At 40.1% G+C, this 21,925-nt stretch overlaps 1 protein-coding gene across 1 annotated transcript; it reads right to left on the bottom strand.

Moving 5' to 3' along the window:
• Window positions 1–4,818: 4,818 nt before the first annotated feature.
• Window positions 4,819–21,866, bottom strand: Atp5pb (ATP synthase peripheral stalk-membrane subunit b). Its single transcript, XM_021196122.2, has 7 exons — window positions 21,718–21,866; window positions 21,437–21,473; window positions 18,538–18,683; window positions 16,483–16,646; window positions 13,992–14,117; window positions 5,782–5,961; window positions 4,819–5,203 (listed from the first exon to the last, which is right to left on the bottom strand). The coding sequence occupies exons 1-7, from the start codon at window positions 21,755–21,757 to the stop codon at window positions 5,126–5,128; spliced, it is 771 nt and encodes a 256-aa protein (XP_021051781.1). The 5' UTR covers window positions 21,758–21,866; the 3' UTR covers window positions 4,819–5,125.
• Between the last annotated feature and the right edge of the window lie 59 nt (window positions 21,867–21,925).

The following is a 21,925-nucleotide window of genomic DNA, read 5'->3' on the forward strand; positions in this document are numbered from 1 at the left end:
TGTGTGGTGCTGGGATTAAACCCAGATCTTCATGAAAGGGAGGCAAGCACTTGAGCTATAGCTCCACCCTGTGCCACAGTTCTAAGGATCCTGTAAGTCATAAGGGTTGCTTGTATACATTTTCACAAATACATTTTTGAGGAAAGTTTATTTCTAGGGAAGAGTTTATTATTTAACCCCCCTGAAGCTACTGACACCAGTACGACCTCATCACCAACAGCAAGGAACTTCATAATTTCATCTGGCCTGATTAAGGAGAAGACACTGAGATAGAAAAATGAAGAGTTACCTGTCAAAATTAAACAATGGGAACTCAACTGTATTCAGAGCATTGAAATACCTTTGGAGGGAACAAGATTAATATATGTTATTTTATTATTTTAAAAAATATTTATTTATTAATTATATGTTAGTACACTGTAGCTGTCTTCAGACACTCCAGAAGAGGGAGTCAGATCTCATTATGGATGGTTGTGAGCCACCATGTGGTTGCTGGGATTTGAACTCAGGACCTTCAGAAGAGCAGTCAGTGCTCTTAACCACCTTGCCTTCTATCCAGCCCCCAAGGTTCATTTATTTATAAGCATTTATTAGTAAAATAATATCAGGCAGATGCCATAAACCACCCAAGGATTGGTGGATGGGATTAGGCAGTGTATTTGGGATCTTGCCAATGGCATAGGAGAAGGCACTGGAAGGAGGAGAAGCCATAAAGAGTAAACACAGATGGGCTGGAGTCGGAGTCTGGGAGGTCTGTACATCTAAACCTGTATGCAGTCACTAGGTCTCACTGAATGATGAGACTGCACGAATGTAAACCTAGATGGCCTCCAGATGCAATCGAGAGATGTGGTGGTATATCTATGAATCTTGTTCTCGGGAGGCTGAGACAGGATAGGGCCTGGGCTACATAACCAGATCTTTTTGGAGAGGAGAGGGGGCAGATTTGAGAAACATGAGCTGACTGAGGTTGCCACCAGCATAAACAACATACTATTCTAGAGCAAACTTTCTAACTAGGAGTACAGTCTAACGCCATGGCCAAAGCTGCAGTATCATAAGCTGGTTTATCATTTTCAAGTCCTGTATGCTGCTGTGTAAGATATGCACTATACTTTTGCAGTGTGTCTATTTTCCCTGACATCACTGCAAGCATGTAAGCAATGCTCTGACACATGACATTACCATAGCCAATATCAATGGCTGAAAGGAATTTTCACCCTCATTGAAATTAATATTTGTAATATATGTGAACTAATGTTGGCCATCATGTGCTATGTGACTGCATTTAACAACATTTATAAATAGATGTTTTGCCTGCATAGATGTCTGTGTATCACATGCACACCTAGTGAAGAACCCCTGGAACTAAAGTTATGAACTATAGGGGTACTAAGTTGTAGCTGATACTAAAATCTGGTTCCCTAATTGTTTCTTGATTATGTTAATAAAGACGGCAGACACTAATTACTAGGCGAAGAGAAAAAGGTGGGATTTCCGGGTCCTAGGAGAGAAGGGGACGCAGGGAGCACTGTGGATTCAGAACAGGCTGTGGATTGAATAGGAAGTGGTAGACATTGTAGATCTCTCAGGGAACCTATAGTATGTAGCCTCTGCCACGGGTGGAGGCCAAGGAGGATGGAAAAGGCTACTGTTAAGATTAAGATAGGAAGTTCTTCGCCCAGCCATATCAGGTCAGTTTTAAAATAATAAAATTCTCTAGTGCTTTCCTTCCTCAGGAAAGAGAACCCTATCCAAAAAAAAAAAAAAAAAAAAAAAAAAAAAATGGGGCACAGAGCTAAACAAAGAATTCTCAACTGAGGAGTAACGAATGGCTGAGAGGCACCTAAAAAAATGCTCAACATCTTCAGTCATAAGGGAAATGCAAATCAAAACAACTCTAGAGATTCCTGTGAACCAGTCAGAATGGCTAAGATTAAAAACTCAGGCGACAGCAGATGCTGGCGAGGTTGTGGAGAAAGAGCAACACTCCTCCATTGCTGGTGGGATTGCAAGCTTGTACAACTACTCTGGAAATCAGTTTGGTGGTTCCTCAGAAAATTGGACATAGTACTACTGGAAGATCCAGCAATACCACTCTTGGGCATATACCCAGAAGATGCTCCAATATGTAATAAGGACACATGCTCCATTATGTTCATAGCAGNCTTATTTGTAATAGCCAGAAGCTGGAAAGAACCCAGATGTCCTTTAATAGAGGAATGGATACAGAAAATGTGGTACATTTACACAATGGAGTACTTACTACTCAGCTATTAAAAACAATGAATTTATGAAATTCTTAGGCAATGATAGGTGGATCTGGAGGATATCATCCTAAGTGAAGTAACCCAATCACAAAAGAACACACATGGTATGCACTCACTGGTAAGTGGATATTAGACCAGAAGCTCAGAATACAGAAGATACAATTTGCAAAACACATGAAACTCAACAAGGAAGACCAAAGTGTGGATACTTTGATCCTTCTTAGAAGGGGGAACAAAATACCCATGGAAGGAGTTACAAAGTTCGGAGCAGAGACTGAAGGAATGACCATCCAGAGATTGTCCAACCTGGGGATCCATCTTATAAAGAACCACCAAATCCAGACACTATTGTCGATGTCAACAAGAGCTTGCTGACAGGAGCTTGATTTAGCTGTCTCCTGAGAGGGTAAACTACCAGTGCCCAACAAACAGAGGTGGATGCTCACAGCCATTCATTGGATGGAACACAGGGGTCCCCAATGAAAGAGCCAGAGAAAGTACCCAAGGAGCTGATGGGGTTTGTAGCCTCATAGGAGAAACAACAATATGAACTAACCAGTAGCCCCAGAGCTCCCTGGGACTATGCCCCAATATGGGGGAATGCTAGGACCAGGAACGGGAGTGGGTGGGTTGGTGAGCAGGGGGAGGGGGGAGGGGATAGGGGATTTTCGGAGGGGAAACTAGGAAAGGGAATAACATTTGAAATGTAAATACAGTATCTAAAAAAAACAAAACAAAACGAACAACAAAAACTCTAAGATCACACTGTTCCTCAGTGCGAATCATTTCACTCACTTTGAGATGGAATGTCCCTTGTGGTTAGGTAATGCTACCTGACAAATTCTGTCCAACTGATTAAAGAATGTAAGTGTTCATGTGCGACTTGAGTGCTCCATTGATAGGGAGGCTCTTGTGGAGATTGTGATGTGCTAGTAAGACTGACACAGGTCTGAAAAATCTGAGTTCTCTATGTGGAGGACACTTCACTGGAGTCACCCAAAGCTGCACAAGATTCTAAGTAAAACCCAAATTCTTCCAAACTTAAGCTGTTGAAATTTGGGGGAATTTTGTACCTTACCTATTTAACCCTGGCTATCCTGATTTAAGTCTGTGATATATACAAGGAAGCCATCTGTATACATATGATAGAAGTTGTGGGCCTGCCGGGCAGTGGCGGTGCACACCTTTAATCCCAGCACTTGGGGGGCAGAGGCAGGCGGACTTCTGAGTTTGAGGCCAACGTGGTCTACAGAGTGAGTTCCAGGACAGTCAGGGCTACACAGAGAAACTTTGTCTAGGACCCCCCCCCCCAAAAAAAAGAAAGGGGTTGTGGGCCTGTACTATCAAAGGTAGAACATGCAGTACAATTCCTAGAATGGGATTTGGTGGAACAGGAAGCCTAGAAATTAGGAGTGAAGTAGACACAGTAGACTTGGCTAAGGAAATTGAGAAAGTGATAGGAGAAATGGCATAGATATTTAAGGCCAGAGGAGGGATGAAGAAAAAGATGTAGTCAATTATCAGGTGTTGCTTAGAGGTCAAACATGAGGATGGGAGAAAACAGAGTGGATCTGGAATTATGACAATCTTGATGGCTAGGGCATTGGTTTATATATTAAGGGATCTTTGCACAACATGGACTTCTCTAGATACCATTGTATTATATAATTCACTATAACATTCATGAACCCCTAAACTCCCATAATTAATTTGCTTTAGTTTGTGTATGGTTATGTACCTGAGTGTAAGCTTATAGAAGTCAGAGGCATTACTTATCCCGAAAGTGGAGTGTACAGGTGGTTGTGAACTGCTCAGTGTGAGTGGGGACAAATTTGAGTCCTCTCCAAGATCAGTATGTGCTATTAATCACTGAGCCCGCTCTCCAGCCCCATCATCCCTGTTTTAACATCATCAACACTTACACAGTTCAATTTTCAATTACGTATCCTTAAATCCTACTGTCATCTTCTATTCTAAAGCCCAGCAAAAATTACCGGCAAAAGATCTCTGAACTATGAACCTTAATTTCATTTCTCTTAATCTGAAAATTTGTTTACTATTGACCCTTCCTATAAAGCACTCCATCTTGCTAACTCTACTGACTCCAAAATCCTTTTTCTCTTCCATGCCTGCTGAACATCTTTCCATGGTTCTTTACTCCTGGAACATTTCATAAACAAGGTATTAATTAGTTCAATGACATTTAAAACATTTTCACCATATATGTACATACATGTGAAGTGTATTTATGTGTGGCGGCCAGAAGACCACCTCTGGTGTCTATCTTGCCTTGATTCTTGTTTGCTGCTGTGTACAGTATCCTGGTCCACAAGCTTCTGGGAATTCTGTCTCTCCTTTTCTGGGATTACAGATGCTTGAACTGTACCCAGCTTTTATGTGGTTCTGGGCATTTGAAGTCAGATTCTCATGAATGCATGGCAAGAACCCTTTACTAAGTTATCTCCAGCTGTCAAAGATACTTTATTTTAAATCATGTAATTCTTACTCATAATAAAGAAGTGCTATTTCAGAGCATGAAACTTGTAAATTCTGTTTCAAACATTTTATTGCAAGATGCTTTAATTAATTACAAGTTTAAACTATAACTTGGTAATTTCAGTTGGGCAGCAAGTTGCTGCAAATTGCTTATTCAAATGTGATCAGACAACTCCACATACAGAGCAAGGATCAGAAATACCTTACTGGCCAATAGGGTTAAGCCACTAAGTGGACCTTGATCATTTCTTAGGAAAAGGTACACTGTAATTTCAATAGATAGCAATACAGAAAGAGTTCTTCATATAGACTAGTTCCCATTTAACTCTCTCTGGCTATCACAACTGAGACAGACACATTCACATAACTGGCTGAGCTTGAGCCTTCTTTGCAAGCAGCTTTAGATCTTCAATGCACTTGGCAATGGTCTCCTTTTCCTGTAATAAGGAAAGAGAAATATAGTTCTCTCAAGAACATGGAAGGGTGACATAATTCTAAAGTACTTCCTACTAGAACATCAAGATTATTGCTTAATGTAGAAAGCTTACTAAAAGAATTCGCAAGAAAAATTATAGTACATTGGATAGATACAATTTATTTTAGAAATAAATCCTGGGAGCTAAAATTTCTTGGTCCACAGCTTTTATGAGTAAAACCTACAAAAAACTCAAGGCCAGAAATGTTTATAATTACTTTATCCTTTTAGTTTGGGTAAAAATAGCTCCTTAAAAAAGACCAAGCAACAAACACTAGTAATACAGAAATATTAATAATGAAAACAACTGGAGCTGGAGAGATGGCTCAGGAGGCAGGGGCACTCACTTCCTATCTTCCAGAGGACCTGAGTTTGTTCTCAGTACCCACATCAGGTGGCTCACTGCTGTCTGTAACTCCAGCTCCATAGGATTTGAGGATTCTGGCCTCTATGAGTACCTGCATTCTGTGTGTGTGTGCAGACACACATACTAAACAGCATTCAGGTCCAACCATAGAAGATAAAAAGGCCATCATGTACCTGCTGTACAGAAATGCTCTTCACCACATGCTTCTCCACCCAGTCTATCATGTGTTCTTCCTCCTTGCGACGCATCATGTTCTGTACAGAGATATGGTAGTCCAGGCGATTCTTTACCTCCTTATATGCTTTATGTAGCCGTTCCCGGTAAGTGACCTCCAAGGCCAGGGCAATATTATTCTGGGGGTGAGGTGGAGAATTAAGAAATAATTTTCATTTAAGAAATACTGTTACAAAATCCTGCCTGGACAGAGCTGGTCTCCCAGGAGTACTCACACTCCTAGGCCTACAGGTAAGACCACGACTTTTGCTCCAATAACTGTCCAAAGAGGGACGTGCCAGGAGCACACAGGGCACAGGAACAATGAAGCAACCGGGGACAGGATCCTTCCAGTCTCCATCTGCACCCCTGAGCTAAGGGTGTTGCACAGCCCCTGGTATCCAAATCCTGCCGGGATAGAGCTGGTCTCCTCAGGAGTGCTGACACACCTAAGATCATAGGCTTATAGGCCCACGGGAGGGACAAGCTCCAGTCAGAGACAGTAAGACCAACTAATACCAGAGATAACCAGATGGCGAGAGGTAAGTACAAGAACACAAGCAACAGAAATTAAGGCGACTTGGCATCATCAGAAACCAGTTCACCCACCACAGCAAGTCCTGGATACCCCAACACACCTGAAACAAGACTTGGATTTAAAAATCACATCTCATGATGATGATAGAGGACTTAAATATCTCCCTTAAAGAACTACAGGTAAACAAGTAGAAGCCCTTAAAGAGTAAACACAAAAATCCCTTAAAGAATTATAGGAAAACACAACCAAGCAGGTGAGGAATTGAACAAAAGCATACAAGATCTAAAAATGGAACTAGAAACAATAAAGAATACAAAGGGAGACAACCTTGGAGATAGAAAACCTAGAAAAGAGATCAGGAGTCATAGATGAAAGCATCACCAACAGAATACAAGAAATGGGAGAGAGTCTCAGGTACAGAAGATATCATAGAAAACACTGACATATCAGTCAAAGAAAATACAAAATGCAAAAAGCTCCTAACCCAAAACATCCAGGATAACAGATATAGAAGAGAGTTAAGATTCCCAAATTAGGGGCTGGAGAGATGGCTCAGCGGTTAAAAGCACCGACTGCTCTTCAGAAGATCCTGAGTTCAAATCCCAGCAACCACATGGTGGCTTGCAACCATCCTTAGTGAGATGTGACTTCCTCTTCTGGAATGTCTGAAGACAGCTTATGATGTACTTACATATAATAAATAAATCTAAAAATAATTAAAAAAAGAAAAAAAAAAGATTCCCAAATTAAAGGGCCATTACATATCTTCAACAAAATTATGGATGAATACTTCCTTAACTAAGGAAAGAGATGCCCAGAAACATACAAGAAGCCTACAGAACTCCAAATAGATTGGATCAGAAAAAAATTCCTCCGTCATATAATAATCAAAACATCAAATGCACAAAACAAAAAATATTAAAAGCACCAAAGAAAAAAGGTCAAGTAACATATAAAGGCAGACCCATCAGAATTACACCAGACTTCTCACCAGAGACTATGAAAGCCAGAAGATCCTGGACAGATGTTATGCAGACCCTAAGAGAACACAAATGCCAGCCCAGGCTATTATACCCGGCAAAACTCTCAATTACCATAGACGGAGAAACCAAGATATTCCATAACACAACCAAATTTATACAATATCTTTCCACAAATCCAGGCCCTACAAAGCATAATAGATGGAAAACTCCAACACAAGGAGGGAAACTACACCTTAAGAAAAAAAAGAAAGTAATCTGCCAGCAAACCCAAAAGGAGATAGCAACAGAAACATAAAAATGACAGGAAGCAACAATCTTTTATCCTTTATATCTCTTAACGTCAATGGACTCAATTCCCCAATAAAAGGACATAAACTAACAGACAGGATATGTAAACAGGACCCAGCATTTTGCTGCATACAGGAAACACACCTCAGTGAGTAAGACAGACACTACCTCAGAGTAAAAGGTTGAAAAACGATTTTCCAAGCAAATGGTCCCAAGAAACAAGCTGAGGTAGCCATTCTTATAATGAATAAAAAAAAATCAACCTTCAATCAAAAGTTATCAAAAAAGATAAGGAAGGACACTTCATACTTATCAAAAGAAACATCTATCAAGAGGAACTCTCAATTCTGAACACCTACGCTCCAAATATAAGTGCACTCACACTCATAAAAGAAACTTTACTAAAGCTCAAAGCACACATTGCACTGTACATAATAATAGTGGGAGACTTCAAAACCCCACTTTCACTCATGAACAGATCATTGAAACAAAAACTAAACAGAGACACAGTGAAACTAGCATAAGTTATGAACCAAATGGATTTAACAGATATCTATAGGACATTTCATCCAAAAACAAAAGAATATACCTTCTTCTCAGCACCTCATGGTATCTTCTCCAAAACTGACCACATAATTGGTCACAAAACATGCCTCAACAGATAGAGGAAGGTTGAAATAATCCCATGCACCCTGTCAGATCACCACGGGCTAAGGCTGGTCTTAAATACCAACAAAAACAACAGAAAGCTCACATACACATGAAAGCACACTCTATTCAATGATAACTTAGTCAAAGAAGAAATAAAAAAAGAAATTAAAGACTTTTTAGAATTTAATGAAAACGAAGGCAAAACATACATAAACTTATGGGACACAATGAAAGCAGTGAAAACTCACAGCTCTAAGAGCCTCCAAAAAGAAACTGAAGAGAGCATAACTAGTAGCTTGACAGCACATCTGAAAGCTCTAGTATAAAAAGAAACATTTCCAAGAGGAGTAGACAATGAAACTGAGGGCTGAAATCAACCAAGAGGAAACTAGAACTTTACCAAAACAAACAAACAAACAAAAAACCAAAACCAAAAAACATATCAACCAAACCAGGAGCTGGTTCTCTGAAAAAAAAAAAAAAAATCAACAAGATAAAACCTTAGCCAGACTAACCAGAGGGCACAGAGACGGTATCCAAATTACCAAAATGAGAAATGAAAAGGGATACATAACAATAAAACCAAGGAAATTTTAAAAAAAGAATCATGAGAAAAAGTGGTACATAATGGACTACTACTCGGCTATTAAAAATAATGACTTCATGAAATTCGAAAGCAAATAGATGGAACTTGAAAATATCACCCTGCTGGGCATGGTGGTGCACGTCTTTAATCCCAGCACTTGGGAGGCAGAGGCAGGCAGATCTCTGTGAGTTCAAGACCAGCCTGGTCTACAAAGTGAGTTCCAGGACAGCCAGAGCTATACAGAGAAACCCTTGTCTCGAAAAACCAAAAAAATCACCCTGAATCACAAGAGAACACATATGGTCTGCACTCACTGATAAGTGGATATCAGCCCAATAGTTTGGGATAACCAAGATACCTTCACAGACCATATGACAGCCCAAGAAGAAGGAAGACCAAAGTATGGACGCCTAAGTGCTTCTTAGAAGGGGGAACAAAATACTCATGAGAGGTAGAGGGTGGGAGGGACTTGGGAGGAAGAGAGGGGAAAAAAGGGGTCAGCATTGGGTTGATATAGAGGAGGCCAGGAATTTGAATAGATGTATGTAGCAATGGGGGACGGGGAACTGGGGGTAGCCACCAGCAAGTCCCAGATGCCAGGAAAATAAAGAGGTTCCCAGGACCCAATAGGGATGAGATTAGCTGAAATGCCCAACAAAAGGTAGGAAGAACCCGAAGAGATCATATCCAGAGGTTAGGCAGGGCCCCCGGTTGGGGGATGGGGCCATCTAGTCATCTACAAATTGCTAACCCAGAAGGGCTTCTGTCTAAAGAAAATACAGAAACAGAGTGTGGTGTTGGAAAGATCAACCAGAGACCACCTGGGGAATCCATCCTATATACAGACACCAACCCCAGACACTATCACAGATGCTAAGAAGTACTTGCTGACAGGAGCCTGTTATATCTGTCTCCTGAGAGGCTCTGTCAGAGCCTGACAAATACAGAGGTGGATGCTTTCAGTCAACCATTGGATTTAGCACCGGGGAAGCCCATAGGAAGAACAATAATATCAACCAACCAGATGCCCCAGAGCTCCCAGGGACTAAACCACCAACCAGAAGCATATGTAGCAGAAGATGGCATTGTCTGACATCAATAGGAGAAGCCCTTGGGTTCAATTCCCCAGTGTAGGGGGAATGCCAGAGCAGTGAGTTGAGAGTGGGAGCATCCTCATAGGAGTAGAGGTAGGGGTTTGGAGAGGGGGGTTCTGGGAGTGAAACAGGAAAAGGGATGACATTTGAAATGTAAATACATAAAATCCGCCCCCCAACAAACAAACAAACAAACAAACCCCCCAAAACAAAATAATACTGTTACACTCATGAAAGAATACTTTTGTTCTGGGGGCTTTGACAGCTAGTATACTATTTCTCCCTTGTATGTTTTGGAAAATTCCTTTAATATGCAAGTAGGAAAGCAACATGTGACATATTTATATGCATGGGTCCAAGCTACTGTTTTTCTGAATTTTTAAAATATTCTTTCCCACAAAAATTTAACAAAGACAACAGATATGCATCACTTTCCTTATGCTATATACTACCCACCTCAATTATAAAGTACAGTGGAGTCCACTATGCTTGTATTCCCGTATTCACTTAACCAAGTTCTGCTAATGTTAGGCTGTTTCCAGTCTTTTCTACTATAAACAGTTCTCTAAGATCTTAATCTTATGTTTGAATGGTGGCTCATAGTTACTATGTTCTAAACTTTCTTGTGCTTGTGTCAATCTTTTCAAGTTTTATAAATTCATCATGGGGTACCAGTGTTATCTATTTTACAGAGAGAAACTGAAGCAGAAGTTGAACTTGCCAAAGTTACAGAGCTAATAAACTGAAGCTAAGATCCGAACACAGGCAATCAAGCTACAAAGCTCAGTCTTAAGGACCTGTTGTTCTTGGCTGTCAAATCTACCTAAAGGCTATTTGCAACAAGGTTGTCAGAATGATCCTTTGAAACGTAAGTGAAACCACACCCTCTTCTGCCTATAGCAATTTTCTGTAGGTTACCTCAGGCCAGATCCTTCCAGAAATACAGTGACTTGGCTATGCTCTTCCCTCTTCCTTTTATTCTCTCACTTACCCATTCCAACTTTAGCTATATTGGCATTCTGACTCCCTTGATTATAGAAAACAAATTCTTGCTCCCTTAGTTATAGAAAACAAGTTTTTGGGTGAGGACCCCTTGCAATTGTTTTAGCCTCTGCCTAGCTCACTACTTCTCCAGGAACTGGCATAGCTAGATCATTACTTTTTTCAGGTCCTGCTCAAATATCCCATCAAACATCTTTCCCAACTGCCCTATAAAAGAGGAATTCCTCATGTTCCTTTTGTTTTACTATTAGCTTACTGTCTTCCTAAGCACTAATGCCCATTGACATTCACATCTACTCAACCATTTCTCATCCTCCAATGCCTGGCTATAGAGTATAAATTGAAGTTCTTAGGGCACGGGGAGGGAGACACATTAGTGCCAAACATTCTTTAAGGCAGACTAATAATTAAAACTCCAGTGATGATAGCTATGTTATAGGTTCAAACTCAAATCATCTTGGGCTACTTTAGCCCCTAATAAATTGCTATTTATTATTCAACTCTACCCATGCCCTAATATTCTTATGACTATTATGTAAATACTTAGGAATACAAAGACAGACCCCTAGGTTTTACCACCCAAACACTAAGAATAATCATCAGCTTATAATCTGAGGCCTATAGCAGAGATTTTGTTTTACTGTAACATGCTTACCTAATGTTCTCACCAATGTGTTTTTGTATGTTGTTTTGACTGCATGCATGAAAGTGTACTGTGTACATGTGTGCCTGTCTTGTAGAGGCCAGAAGCAAGCACTGGATCCCCTGAAACTGGGGTTACAGATATAAGCCATCAGGTGGGTGTTTTGAACTTGGGTTCTCTGCAAGAGCAGCAATTGCTCTTTAACTTCTGAGCCACCTCTTCAGTCCCTCTACCAGTGTATTTGAAAAAAGTCTTGATTTGTAACTTCCTTTGTTCTGTTACTGAACTGATACTATATTGGAACACAGTATTTGGGGACCTGAATCAATGTTCTTGGATCTCTTGTATATTGTATTTAGAATAAAATTCCTTTTATTTCCTTTAAGGGAGAATTTATTTTTTGTGTAGACAAAAGTAAATTTTTGATATAAACTTTGTGTCTTGTTTTTATTTTCTTCATCTTTCCCAGAACATATCCATAAGGACACAAGAATACGGCTCAGAGCCATCCCTCCATCTCAACCTCCTGGGTGGTTGGTTAGGCATGAACCATCATACTAAGCTCAGTTTTAACATTTTCTGAGACTGAATTCACGAGCTCAATGATTCCTGTTAATAAGATCATAGATTCCTAGTCTTGAAGAGACCTAACTCTACAGAGCTTGGAATGGGTTAGAAAACCAAGTGAGTGATGCATGGGGTAACGTCATTGAGAATCGCTGGCACAGATATTTATTATTAGTATTTCAGATACTGTATCTTAGTATGTTTTCACTACATGCATCCTTCTCTTAAAAAATTTAAATAAATTAATGATTTGCCTACATGTATGTCTATATGTAATATGCATGTTTAGTGCTGGCAGAAATCAGAAAAGGGTATCTGATTTTCTGGAATTGGAATTATGGATGGTTGTGAGCCACTATGAGGGTGCCAAGAACTGAATCTTGAGTTTTCTGAAGGAGCAACAAATGCTCTTAAGAGTTATCTCTTTAGCCCCAGTGATGTGCTTATATAAATTTCAATGAAACACCTTACCTTTTTAAAATTATTTATTTTTTGAGGATTTCTGTATCCACCTTACTTTTAAATGTTAGGCATAAAATACTGGGCTCAAAGAAAATAACAAAATATCTGACATGCTTATAATTTTAGGATCTAATTAAGCTCTGGGTATGATTAAAAGCTCTACTGCTTTCTAGATATGCTTTCTGAATGAATGTTAAGGATCGGATTATCTAACAGCAGATGTTAAGATTTTCTTACCCACATATGTATGAAATACAAAGAATGTATTTCACCTTTGGCCTTTCAGATAGTGTGTGCCTTTTTAAAAATCAGCCCTAACTACTATTTTCCTCTTGTATGGATTCAAAGTATGTGGGTTTTTTTTTTTTGTTTTTTTTTTTTTTTTTAAAAACAGCTTATACAGTTTTTGATTTCAGAAGAGTCTGAAGTATATTTTTCACGTAACAGTTCTTAAATATCAACTGAAATTGCCAACCTCTAGTCAAGTCTTTTTTCCCCATAAATAAAGCCCATTTTAATCATTCTTCAAATTATCCTGATTTTTTTGGGTAGTTTTCCTGCTTTCTTGAGCATGGAAGGCAAGTGATTCACTGTTGAGCTACATTCCAGACACTAATTTTTTGTATTTATTTTTTTGTATACCCACAAATTACAGTATTTTAGAAATTACTGAAACCTGTTGAAGTAACTTTTTTCCTTCTTTCTTTTACTTTGTATGAAGGTGCGTATTTTTTATTTTTTTATTTTATTTTGGTTTTTCGAGACAGGGTTTCTCTGTGTAGTCCTGGCTGTCCTGGAACTCACTCTGTAGACCAGGCTGGCCTCGAATTCAGAAATCCGCCTGCCTCTGCCTCCCGAGTGCTGGGATTAAAGGCGTGCGCCACCACGCCCGGCTCGTGTCTGTATTTTCAATGTTTAGTTCTGTGTGGGGCTAAGTGCTGGCAGGATTCTGGTATTATCATTTCTTTGGTCTATCCAGGGGTTTCCTGTTTTGTAAATATTCATCCTTCCTCACTTGCCTAAAGGCAATCTAATAATGTATCAGAGGTTGCCTCACTACTGACTGGTTGTAATAAAGAGCTGACAGCCAATAGCTAAGGCAGGAAGTACTAGGGTGAACTTCTGGGATGACGGATTGTTGCAGGGAGAAGAAAGCTCATGTGGAAGAATCAAGGGCAGACGTCGAGAGAACAAACATGAGCAGAGAAAGGTGTAGAGCTAGCCATGTGACTGGTGGATAGTAGGCTAGATAGTCAGGTTGAGCTATCTGGGAGGCTGCCCTTGCAAAAAGTCTAAGCTTCCATGTATTATCTCTATCACCGGGAGGACTAAGAAAGTCCCGCCATAGAAACCTACCCTCTGAACATCGAAGAGGTAATGGCGCTTCTGAACCAGTGCCTGCTGTGCCTTCTCCATGTTGATTGCATCCTGGATTTGTTTCATGCTCGACTGCTTTACTTCTTCTAGTTGAGCAATTTTTTCCTGTAAATATATAACAGTGTCAATTAAAGCACCAATGCTACCAAGTCCAGTCATTTTTATGCTCCCTCAATTTAATTCCTCATCTATAAAAATTACCATGATGAAAAATACAGAGGGAAATACACAAAATTTTAGAAGACTTATATAGTATCAATGAATGAAAAGACCAAGGAAGGTCAACTAGAACTAAAGATGTATGAAAATGCCGTATTAAAACCTGTTTAAAAAGAGGTACCCTACATAGGTGGATAGTACTGTTCTTAAAAGCCAGAGATTACTAAACTAAATCTAAAATCCCTGTGCTAAGAATTAGATACAAAGTTGTCGGTCAGAGAAGTTCCCAGTGCTCTCAATAGTCTATTTCCATTGCTCTTGACTGAGCACCAGAACGAGACGGTTAGGATCCCAGGCAGGCATGGTGGCGCACTCCTTTAATCCCAGCACTCGGGAGGCAGAGGCAGGCGGATTTCTGAGTTCAAGGCCAGCCTGATCTACAGAGTGAGTTCCAGGACAGCCAGGGCTATACAGAGAAACCCTGTCTCGAAAACAAAACAAAACAAAAAAAAGATATGAAACACTGAACTTGCCAGGGGAGATACATACAATAGTCTTATGACTATTACAGGGTAATCAACCATTTTCTGATTGGATTTGACTCTATTCCACAGGAAGGAATGACTGCATGGTTCTGTACATCTACTTGAAATTCCACATGGCTGAGAGGATGTAACATACTCATTACATTTTCTTTTGCTAAGTGAATATAGTGCCAAAGTGCTTTCTGCATACTTATGTTAGATCCACAGATTAGTGCTACCCTTAGCCTTCATTAGAGAAGCTTGTTTTCAGCAGGTACTAATTCTGAGACTCATTAACCAGTCAAAGTGCCAAGAAACATGATGGTACCCAGCCCTAAATGCAACATCTATATCACCTCCTCCAAGGCTCAGGGAACAATGAAGAAGAAATGCAATGAATCTAACAGCTAGTGGATATGGAGGAACACTGCAAAATGTTGTTTTCTGGACATGACCTGGTCACTACACTAATGAATCCATAGTGGCTGTGGTTATTTTACATGTACAAGATTGAGCTGTCCACATTCAATCATGGATGTGGCAGGAAGTCATGAGGCCTCACCCTTCATTTTGAGCAGTTAACAGTGCTGAGGGAGTCATTTTCTTCACTGGTATAGCCACTGGTAAACTGCCCATGCTTCTATAAACAAACCCTGACAGTCAACAAAAACAGAAACATGGAAGTAGGGAAAGGACTTGTTGGGAAGAAAGGTTCAACAACAATAGGAGGGGGGGAGAAAGAGGGTAATGAAGAAGGAATCTGACCAAAGTACATATATGAAATTCTCAGAAGGGGCTGGAGAGATGGCTCAGCGGTTAAGAGCACCAACTGCTCTTCCAGGGGTCCTGAGTTCAATTCCCAGCAACCACATGGCAGCTCACAACCTTCTGTAATGGGATCTGATGCACTCTTCTGTTGTGTGTTGAAGACAGCCACAGTATACTCATATAAATAATATAAATAAATCTTAAAAAAAAAAAAAAAAAGGAAAAAGAAATTGTCAGAAGCAGAATGTCCCCAAGTTCAAAGTCAGCTGGGTACACAAATTGAGCACCAGGCCAGCAAGGATACATAGAGATCCTGTCTCAAAAGGTCAAAATAAAATTCTATCACTTGGGCTGGAGAGATGGCTCAGCGGTTAAGAGCATTGCCTGCTCTTCTGAAGGTCCTGAGTTTGAATCCCAGCAATCACACGGTGGCTCACAACCATCTTTAATGAGATTGGATGCCCTCTTCTGGTGTGTCTGAAGACAGCTAGAGTGTACACACATACATGTAACAAACAAACAAACATTTAAAACAAAAAATTCTATCACTTAGGAGATGGATATTAAGGGCCAGCCTTGATTTTATATGCCTTTCTCAGGGCCCCAATATTACCAAGCAAGCAAGTAAACAAACACAAATGGAAGCATAGGTTTTTTTCTTTTATTCCAAATAAACAGTTGTGTTTAAATTATTCCAGTTGATACCTGATGTGAAGCATGTTCTAAAAGATTTTATTCTTTGACAATTTTATACATGCATATATTTTTTTTTTTACCTTCAAAGTGGCTACAATGAAATATATTTTGGTTTTAGAAATAAGAAAAAAAAGACTAAGGAAGTGTTTGGTACATTTGAATTCTATCTCAAAGTATTAACTAACTGCAACATGACTATAGCCATGTAACTATATTTATTGGCATACCATTCCCTCTAACATTTATATAAATAATAACAATATTAAGTAACTGGGATGTTTCTGCTATAGTCTAAAGTGGGAAGTAAAGTTTATGATTCTTACCTCATTAAGTTTGTCAATAAATTCTCCAAAAGAGGCACCATATTTCTTAATCACATAGACCATCAACCCTACTACTGATATGGTAGAGAAGGTCTCTGGGGTAATCACATATATTTCTTTGGATAGAAAATACAAGCCAAGTCCAGTTCCAAGCACATAGGGTCCTAGAAAAACAATGAGTTATTTTATATTTCATGTTATGCCTATGCCTACCTTACATTTGGGTACTTCAAGGCAAAGTTAAAAATGATAATCAGATTATACACATACAGGTTAAGCAGTATGCAGAGCTGAAAGAAGATCTAGACTGAAGGAAATCTGTATCATGACTCTAAAACCTATCAGAAACAGAAATCAGTATAATCTCTGAACTTTGTTTCCTCAAAGGGGAAACAGTACCTTCTTCCCAGGGCTGATAAAACAGAAATAATGTAAATGTGAAGCACGTAGCTAGAGGAACTGTTCTACGAAGACATGAAGCTGCTTCCTCCAGTAATCGCTCCAGCAACACATCCTGTTGATTGAATGGATACAAGGGACAGGACAAAAATCTGCCTATTCTCTGCCTGTGTTTACAAAAAAGTTAGGATGCAAAAAAAAAAAAAAAAAAAAAAGGAATTATTAAAAAATATACACATAGAGAAGATTTAAATTGTCAGAATTCTGGGAATTAAGACGCAAATAATTTTCTTTCTAGATTCTTTTAAAAGTTGAAATTTATGATGATTTAGTGGTTAAGAGCATTTGTTGTTCTTGCAGAGGGCCCATGTATGAACTAGCATCTACATGGTATCTCACAACCTTTATAACTTCAGTTCCAGGAGATTCAATATCCTCTTCTGGCCTCTAAGGGCACTGCATTAAAGTGGTGCACATATATACATGCAGGCAAAACATTCATATATATAAAAATATAAATTTTAAAAGTTGGTATTTACACTACTGCATGGAGTGGACCGTTGCTTTTCCAAAGTGTGGAACTAAAGTGGCCCCTACGCCTTCCAGACAGTCTTGTTATGTAGCCCTGGTTGGCACTGAACTTCCCTTGATCATCCTTTTGTCAGCTTTCTGCAACCATGTACAGTCTTAATCGCCACACTGAATGGATTTTGAAGGGCCCATTGTATTAATATTGTAATGATATACAAGATCTGAAGACACTCATCTTCTTCAATTTCAGATAAGGAAATGCTATTTTAGGGCAGTCTAGAGCTTAAAATGAATTTTGGGTTTCCAGTGTTCCATGTAAGAAAGGCATTGTATAGAGACAAAATAAACAAACACGAAATCTTAGCCAAGCGACCTAAGTTCCAATCTAGTTCAGTCACAAGTGGGGGTAAGGCACCCTTGCAAATCACTTTTCTAGATATTCTTTTTTTTTGTTTTTCGTTTTGTTTTTCGAGACAGGGTTTCTCTGTATAGCCCACGCCAGGCTACTAGATATTCTTGATAATAAAAGCTTTCACGGGAATGTCCAAGTATTAAAAAGCAAAAGTGAAATCAGTTATTATAAAAAAGTGTGGTTCTGCCGGGCGGTGGAGGCGCACACCTTTAGTCCCAGCACTCGTGAGGCAGAGGCAGGCAGATTTCTGAGTTCGAGGCCAGCCTGGTCTACAAAGTGAGTTCCAGGACAGCCAGGGCTACACAGAGAAACCCTGTCTCGAAAAACCCAAAGCAAACCAAAACAAAAAGGTATGTGTGCATGACACTCTCTGTAATAGTCTCATTGCTTAATTTCTATTTATAGTTCCCTTTATTATCTGACAGAGTAGGATATGCAGGTACTAATTTTTGAAATTTTTATTAATGTCCCAGAATATCAGACATTTAACTTAGTCCATTATTGTATGGCTAGAACAATGCCTGGCAGTAAGTAAAAGAAATTAGCATGATTAATAAATATCAATAAATAGAACCATAGCTATAAAACTAAACAAAACACTGAAACACATTCATCTCAAAGTTTATACGGAATCACTATAAGTTCTTTTGGAAAAAGAACTGACTTGATTTTAATAGTATCAAATGTATTACTAACGACCTAGCAATGCTCACCTGTTACACCAGTCTTAGGGTAAAGGAACTGGAAAAATTCCTCAGGAATCAGCCCAAGACGTACTTTTCCTCCATATTCAGGAAGAGGTGGTAGAGGGGCAAGGCGAGGCTGTCCTGTGTGAAAGACCCTTGTTGCCTGTAATACCCTACAAGCAACCAATAAACAAATTTAAAACCAATTTTTCAAAGAAAACAAAGCATAGGAACAATTAACAAAAACAATAAAGGGGGATATAAGACTGAGGAGTTTTCTACTGAAATATGAAGGTCCAGGGAAGTGACTTAAAAGACACTTGAAACTTCTACTGGAATCTTTGCCTAAGTTTATGGATTATTTACCTAGGACTTGATATTGCCAATCAAGACCAATGAAACATGAGAGAGAAGTCTACAGCCAGGTACTCACTTAAAACCCTAGACTGGGCTTTGAGTAAAAAATGTCAAAGTTTTTAAAAATTTCAGGGTTAAAAGTTTTAAAAAATTTCTTTTTTGTATTGTATTATATTTGCATGGACACTATCACACGAGACTGTCAGTCAGAGGACAACTTGCAGTTGTTTCTCTTCTACCAGCACATGGGTCTGGGAACAGAATTCAGGTATACCTGTCAGGTTTAGTGGCAGATATTTTACCCTAAACCATCTCACCAGCCCCAAGAACTCAAGTTTGTGTAATGTCAGATTTCCTTATGTGCCAACACTGCTATAAGCAACCTGATATTAAGAACCTTGATTCAAAATAGTCCCTTTGATGGAGGACTGCTCACGCTATGTGAAACAGGCCTTATGAGTTTGCAGTAATTCTGATTATGTTCAATCTTTGAGCTGTATATAAATCTTGGGAACCTCAACCCATTTGTTCCTATTTTTCTGCTCTAACGTAACAGCCATATACATCTGGAGTAAACACTCAGGTTCCCTCACAATTCTGCCTGCCTGACAAAAACCTTTCCATATTTTTACTGTTGTATGGGGAAGGGAGATGGTGAGCTCTATATTCTAAGTAGTATTTTGTGTTTGTTTTTAAATAACCATTAGATCTTGCTATTGCCACTTCTAGGTTTGAACCATTCTATTATACCAGCATAATAGACTTGTACATTATTTGTATTAAAGCAGTCTATGGTGCATTTTTAAATCTGAGTAATTACAGCAGGCTGATGTCTGATTAGGCTTCTGATAAAATCTTTGCTTTTCATTCACATTTGCGGTCAGAGTTAAGTTCTGAGGGTGATTCTTCCCCACTTCCTATCTCACACGTCCTTTACTCTCTACATCTCTATACTCCATGCACTTCAAGAGTTTAACAGGATTTCCTATCACCGAGCTACTCTCACAGTCCTATGTCCTTCTGAGTATCACTTTATGCCTCTAAAATAACAGTGACCCCACCAAGCTTCGAAACTGAAGAACCATGGTAGAGATCCTTTCAGGTAAATTAGGGTTTCTCAGCTTCAACCTGACTAACATTTGGACTGCATAATTCTTTGCTGCAGATAGATGGTTCTTCTGTGCATGTTTAGAAGTATCCCTGTAGCTGCTGAATGGTAGCAAACAAAAGCATTTTCAGACACGGTCAAATGTCACCTGGAAAATCAGCAAAAGGCTGAATCCTACCGGTTCAAATCATACCACGAGAAAATTTTTTAGAACTTTCTGCCATTTCAGTTGAAGCCCTTATTTTTATTTTCTTAAAACTATTTTAACATCTCCAAACCTGATGGCTCCTCTTGTCAAACATTCCTTAAATGTAGCTCCTTCATATTACTGCCAATGCTTCTAAACCATGATCTGACTTGAAAACTCTTCAGCAGGCTCTCCGTCTACAGAAAACAAGCAACAGCAAGGCTGACCCAGCCCCTGCAAATTTTCTATATTCATCTTTGCTTAGTGCCTCGCCTATACTCACATCTCTCAAGCACATGCTGAATGACAACCACAGAGCTTAGAGCTGAAAGACTGTCAAGAGTGCTTACTGCTCTCTACAGGACCCGAATTTGGTTCCCAGAACCTATGCTGGGCTGCCCACAGCAACCTCTAACTTCAGCTCCCATCTAATACCCCTTTCTCTGCCTTGGCAAGTGTACACACACATACACACGTAAATAAAAATAAAATTATTTAAAAAAAAAGTTTGACTTTCTTTGGAGAAAGCAGGGCTGGCATGAACGGTACATAAAGAAAGACCCAAGACATAGATGAGGCCAATTCAGGTTGAGTTTTCTTGGTTTTGCTATGCTTAGGTTTTATTTCAATAGGGATACGAGCTCTGAAGGTTTTAAGTGGGGGAACTGCCATGACCTCTCTGCTACATTGAGAATGGGCTGGATTGGGATTAAAAAAAGGTGTTAAGACTAAAAGCCTAATGAAATCGTCCATTTCAAAACTGTGGGCAGAGGCTCCATGCCAAAACAATGGTAGGGAAAGTAGTCCGAGTCAAAGCATCTTCTAAGCTCAGAGTCTTCCTGACAGATTAGAGGATGGTGCTACTAGGTAGCTGTCTTTAGGATCTCCACGAAGTTATCCACGGTCACACTATGGGATCATCAACACAAGCATTTACGATGCAATACCTGATTTCGGACTCCTGATATGGTTAATAAAAGATGGAAATCTGGAAGACACCCAGAACAATAGGTCTTATTTTGCTATATTTAACCAGCTCTGTCCTTGGGTGCAAGTAATCCAGTAACTCGGTTGTGTGTCGCTGAAGGTCACAACGAGGGGTGAGCCTTACTTAGCCTCTTAGGTGTTTGTCAGAGGAACAGGATCACGTTCAAGGCAATCAGAAGCACAAACGTCCGAATGAGCACGCAGGCTCGCTAAAGTGGAGGCAAACAGCAATTTCTGGCTCGGCGCTAGGAAATGGAAAGAGGAGACTAAGACGTGGTGACACTCACCCTGGACCTAGGGCGGCCGCGTTCTTCAGACACGGGGCTGCAAACACACAAGCCGGAGGTTAGCAAAGTCAAGGAGAAATTGCGTTTCTACCTTCCCGGGGGTCGGCCCCGGCATCCGCCTCGGCGGCGTCCTGAGCCGCTGGGCCGTCCGGGAGCTCTCCTGCCGGCTCCCGGGTAGGCTCGGGCCCCAACGCCGCAGGCCGTCCTCTATCTGCCTGCCTCCCCGGCCTAGCTTCTTCCCAGTCACCCTGCTACGCCAGCCTAGGCTCTACGTCTCTCACCCGCTGTGGCGGCGGCAGAAAGCACCACCCGGGACAGCATGATCGGCGAAGAGCGGGGCAGCGAGCTCCGTGTCCCTGTGACCCCGACCCGAGCCTGTCAGGGGCAGGAACAAGATGGCCGCTCGCACATCTCGCGAGAAGAGATCAGCGCGCTTTCTCTCGGAAGTTCTCGGCTTTCCCCCCCCCGCCCCCCTCACCCCTATCGCGA

This window comes from Mus pahari, chromosome 4, assembly GCF_900095145.1.
Source record: "Mus pahari chromosome 4, PAHARI_EIJ_v1.1, whole genome shotgun sequence".
Classification (NCBI taxonomy): domain Eukaryota; kingdom Metazoa; phylum Chordata; class Mammalia; order Rodentia; family Muridae; genus Mus; species Mus pahari.

Bases quoted from the DNA above. Each gene is read 5' to 3' on its own strand.
- Atp5pb (XM_021196122.2), bottom strand. From the start codon at position 21,757: ATGCTGTCCCGGGTGGTGCTTTCTGCCGCCGCCACAGCGG. The intron at 21,474-21,717 runs GTGAGAGACGTA...GTGTGTTTGCAG, and splicing joins TTCTGCCGCCGCCACAGCGG to CCCCGTGTCTGAAGAACGCG. The intron at 5,204-5,781 runs GTACATGATGGC...TCCTTATTACAG, and splicing joins AGAGCATTTCTGTACAGCAG to GAAAAGGAGACCATTGCCAA.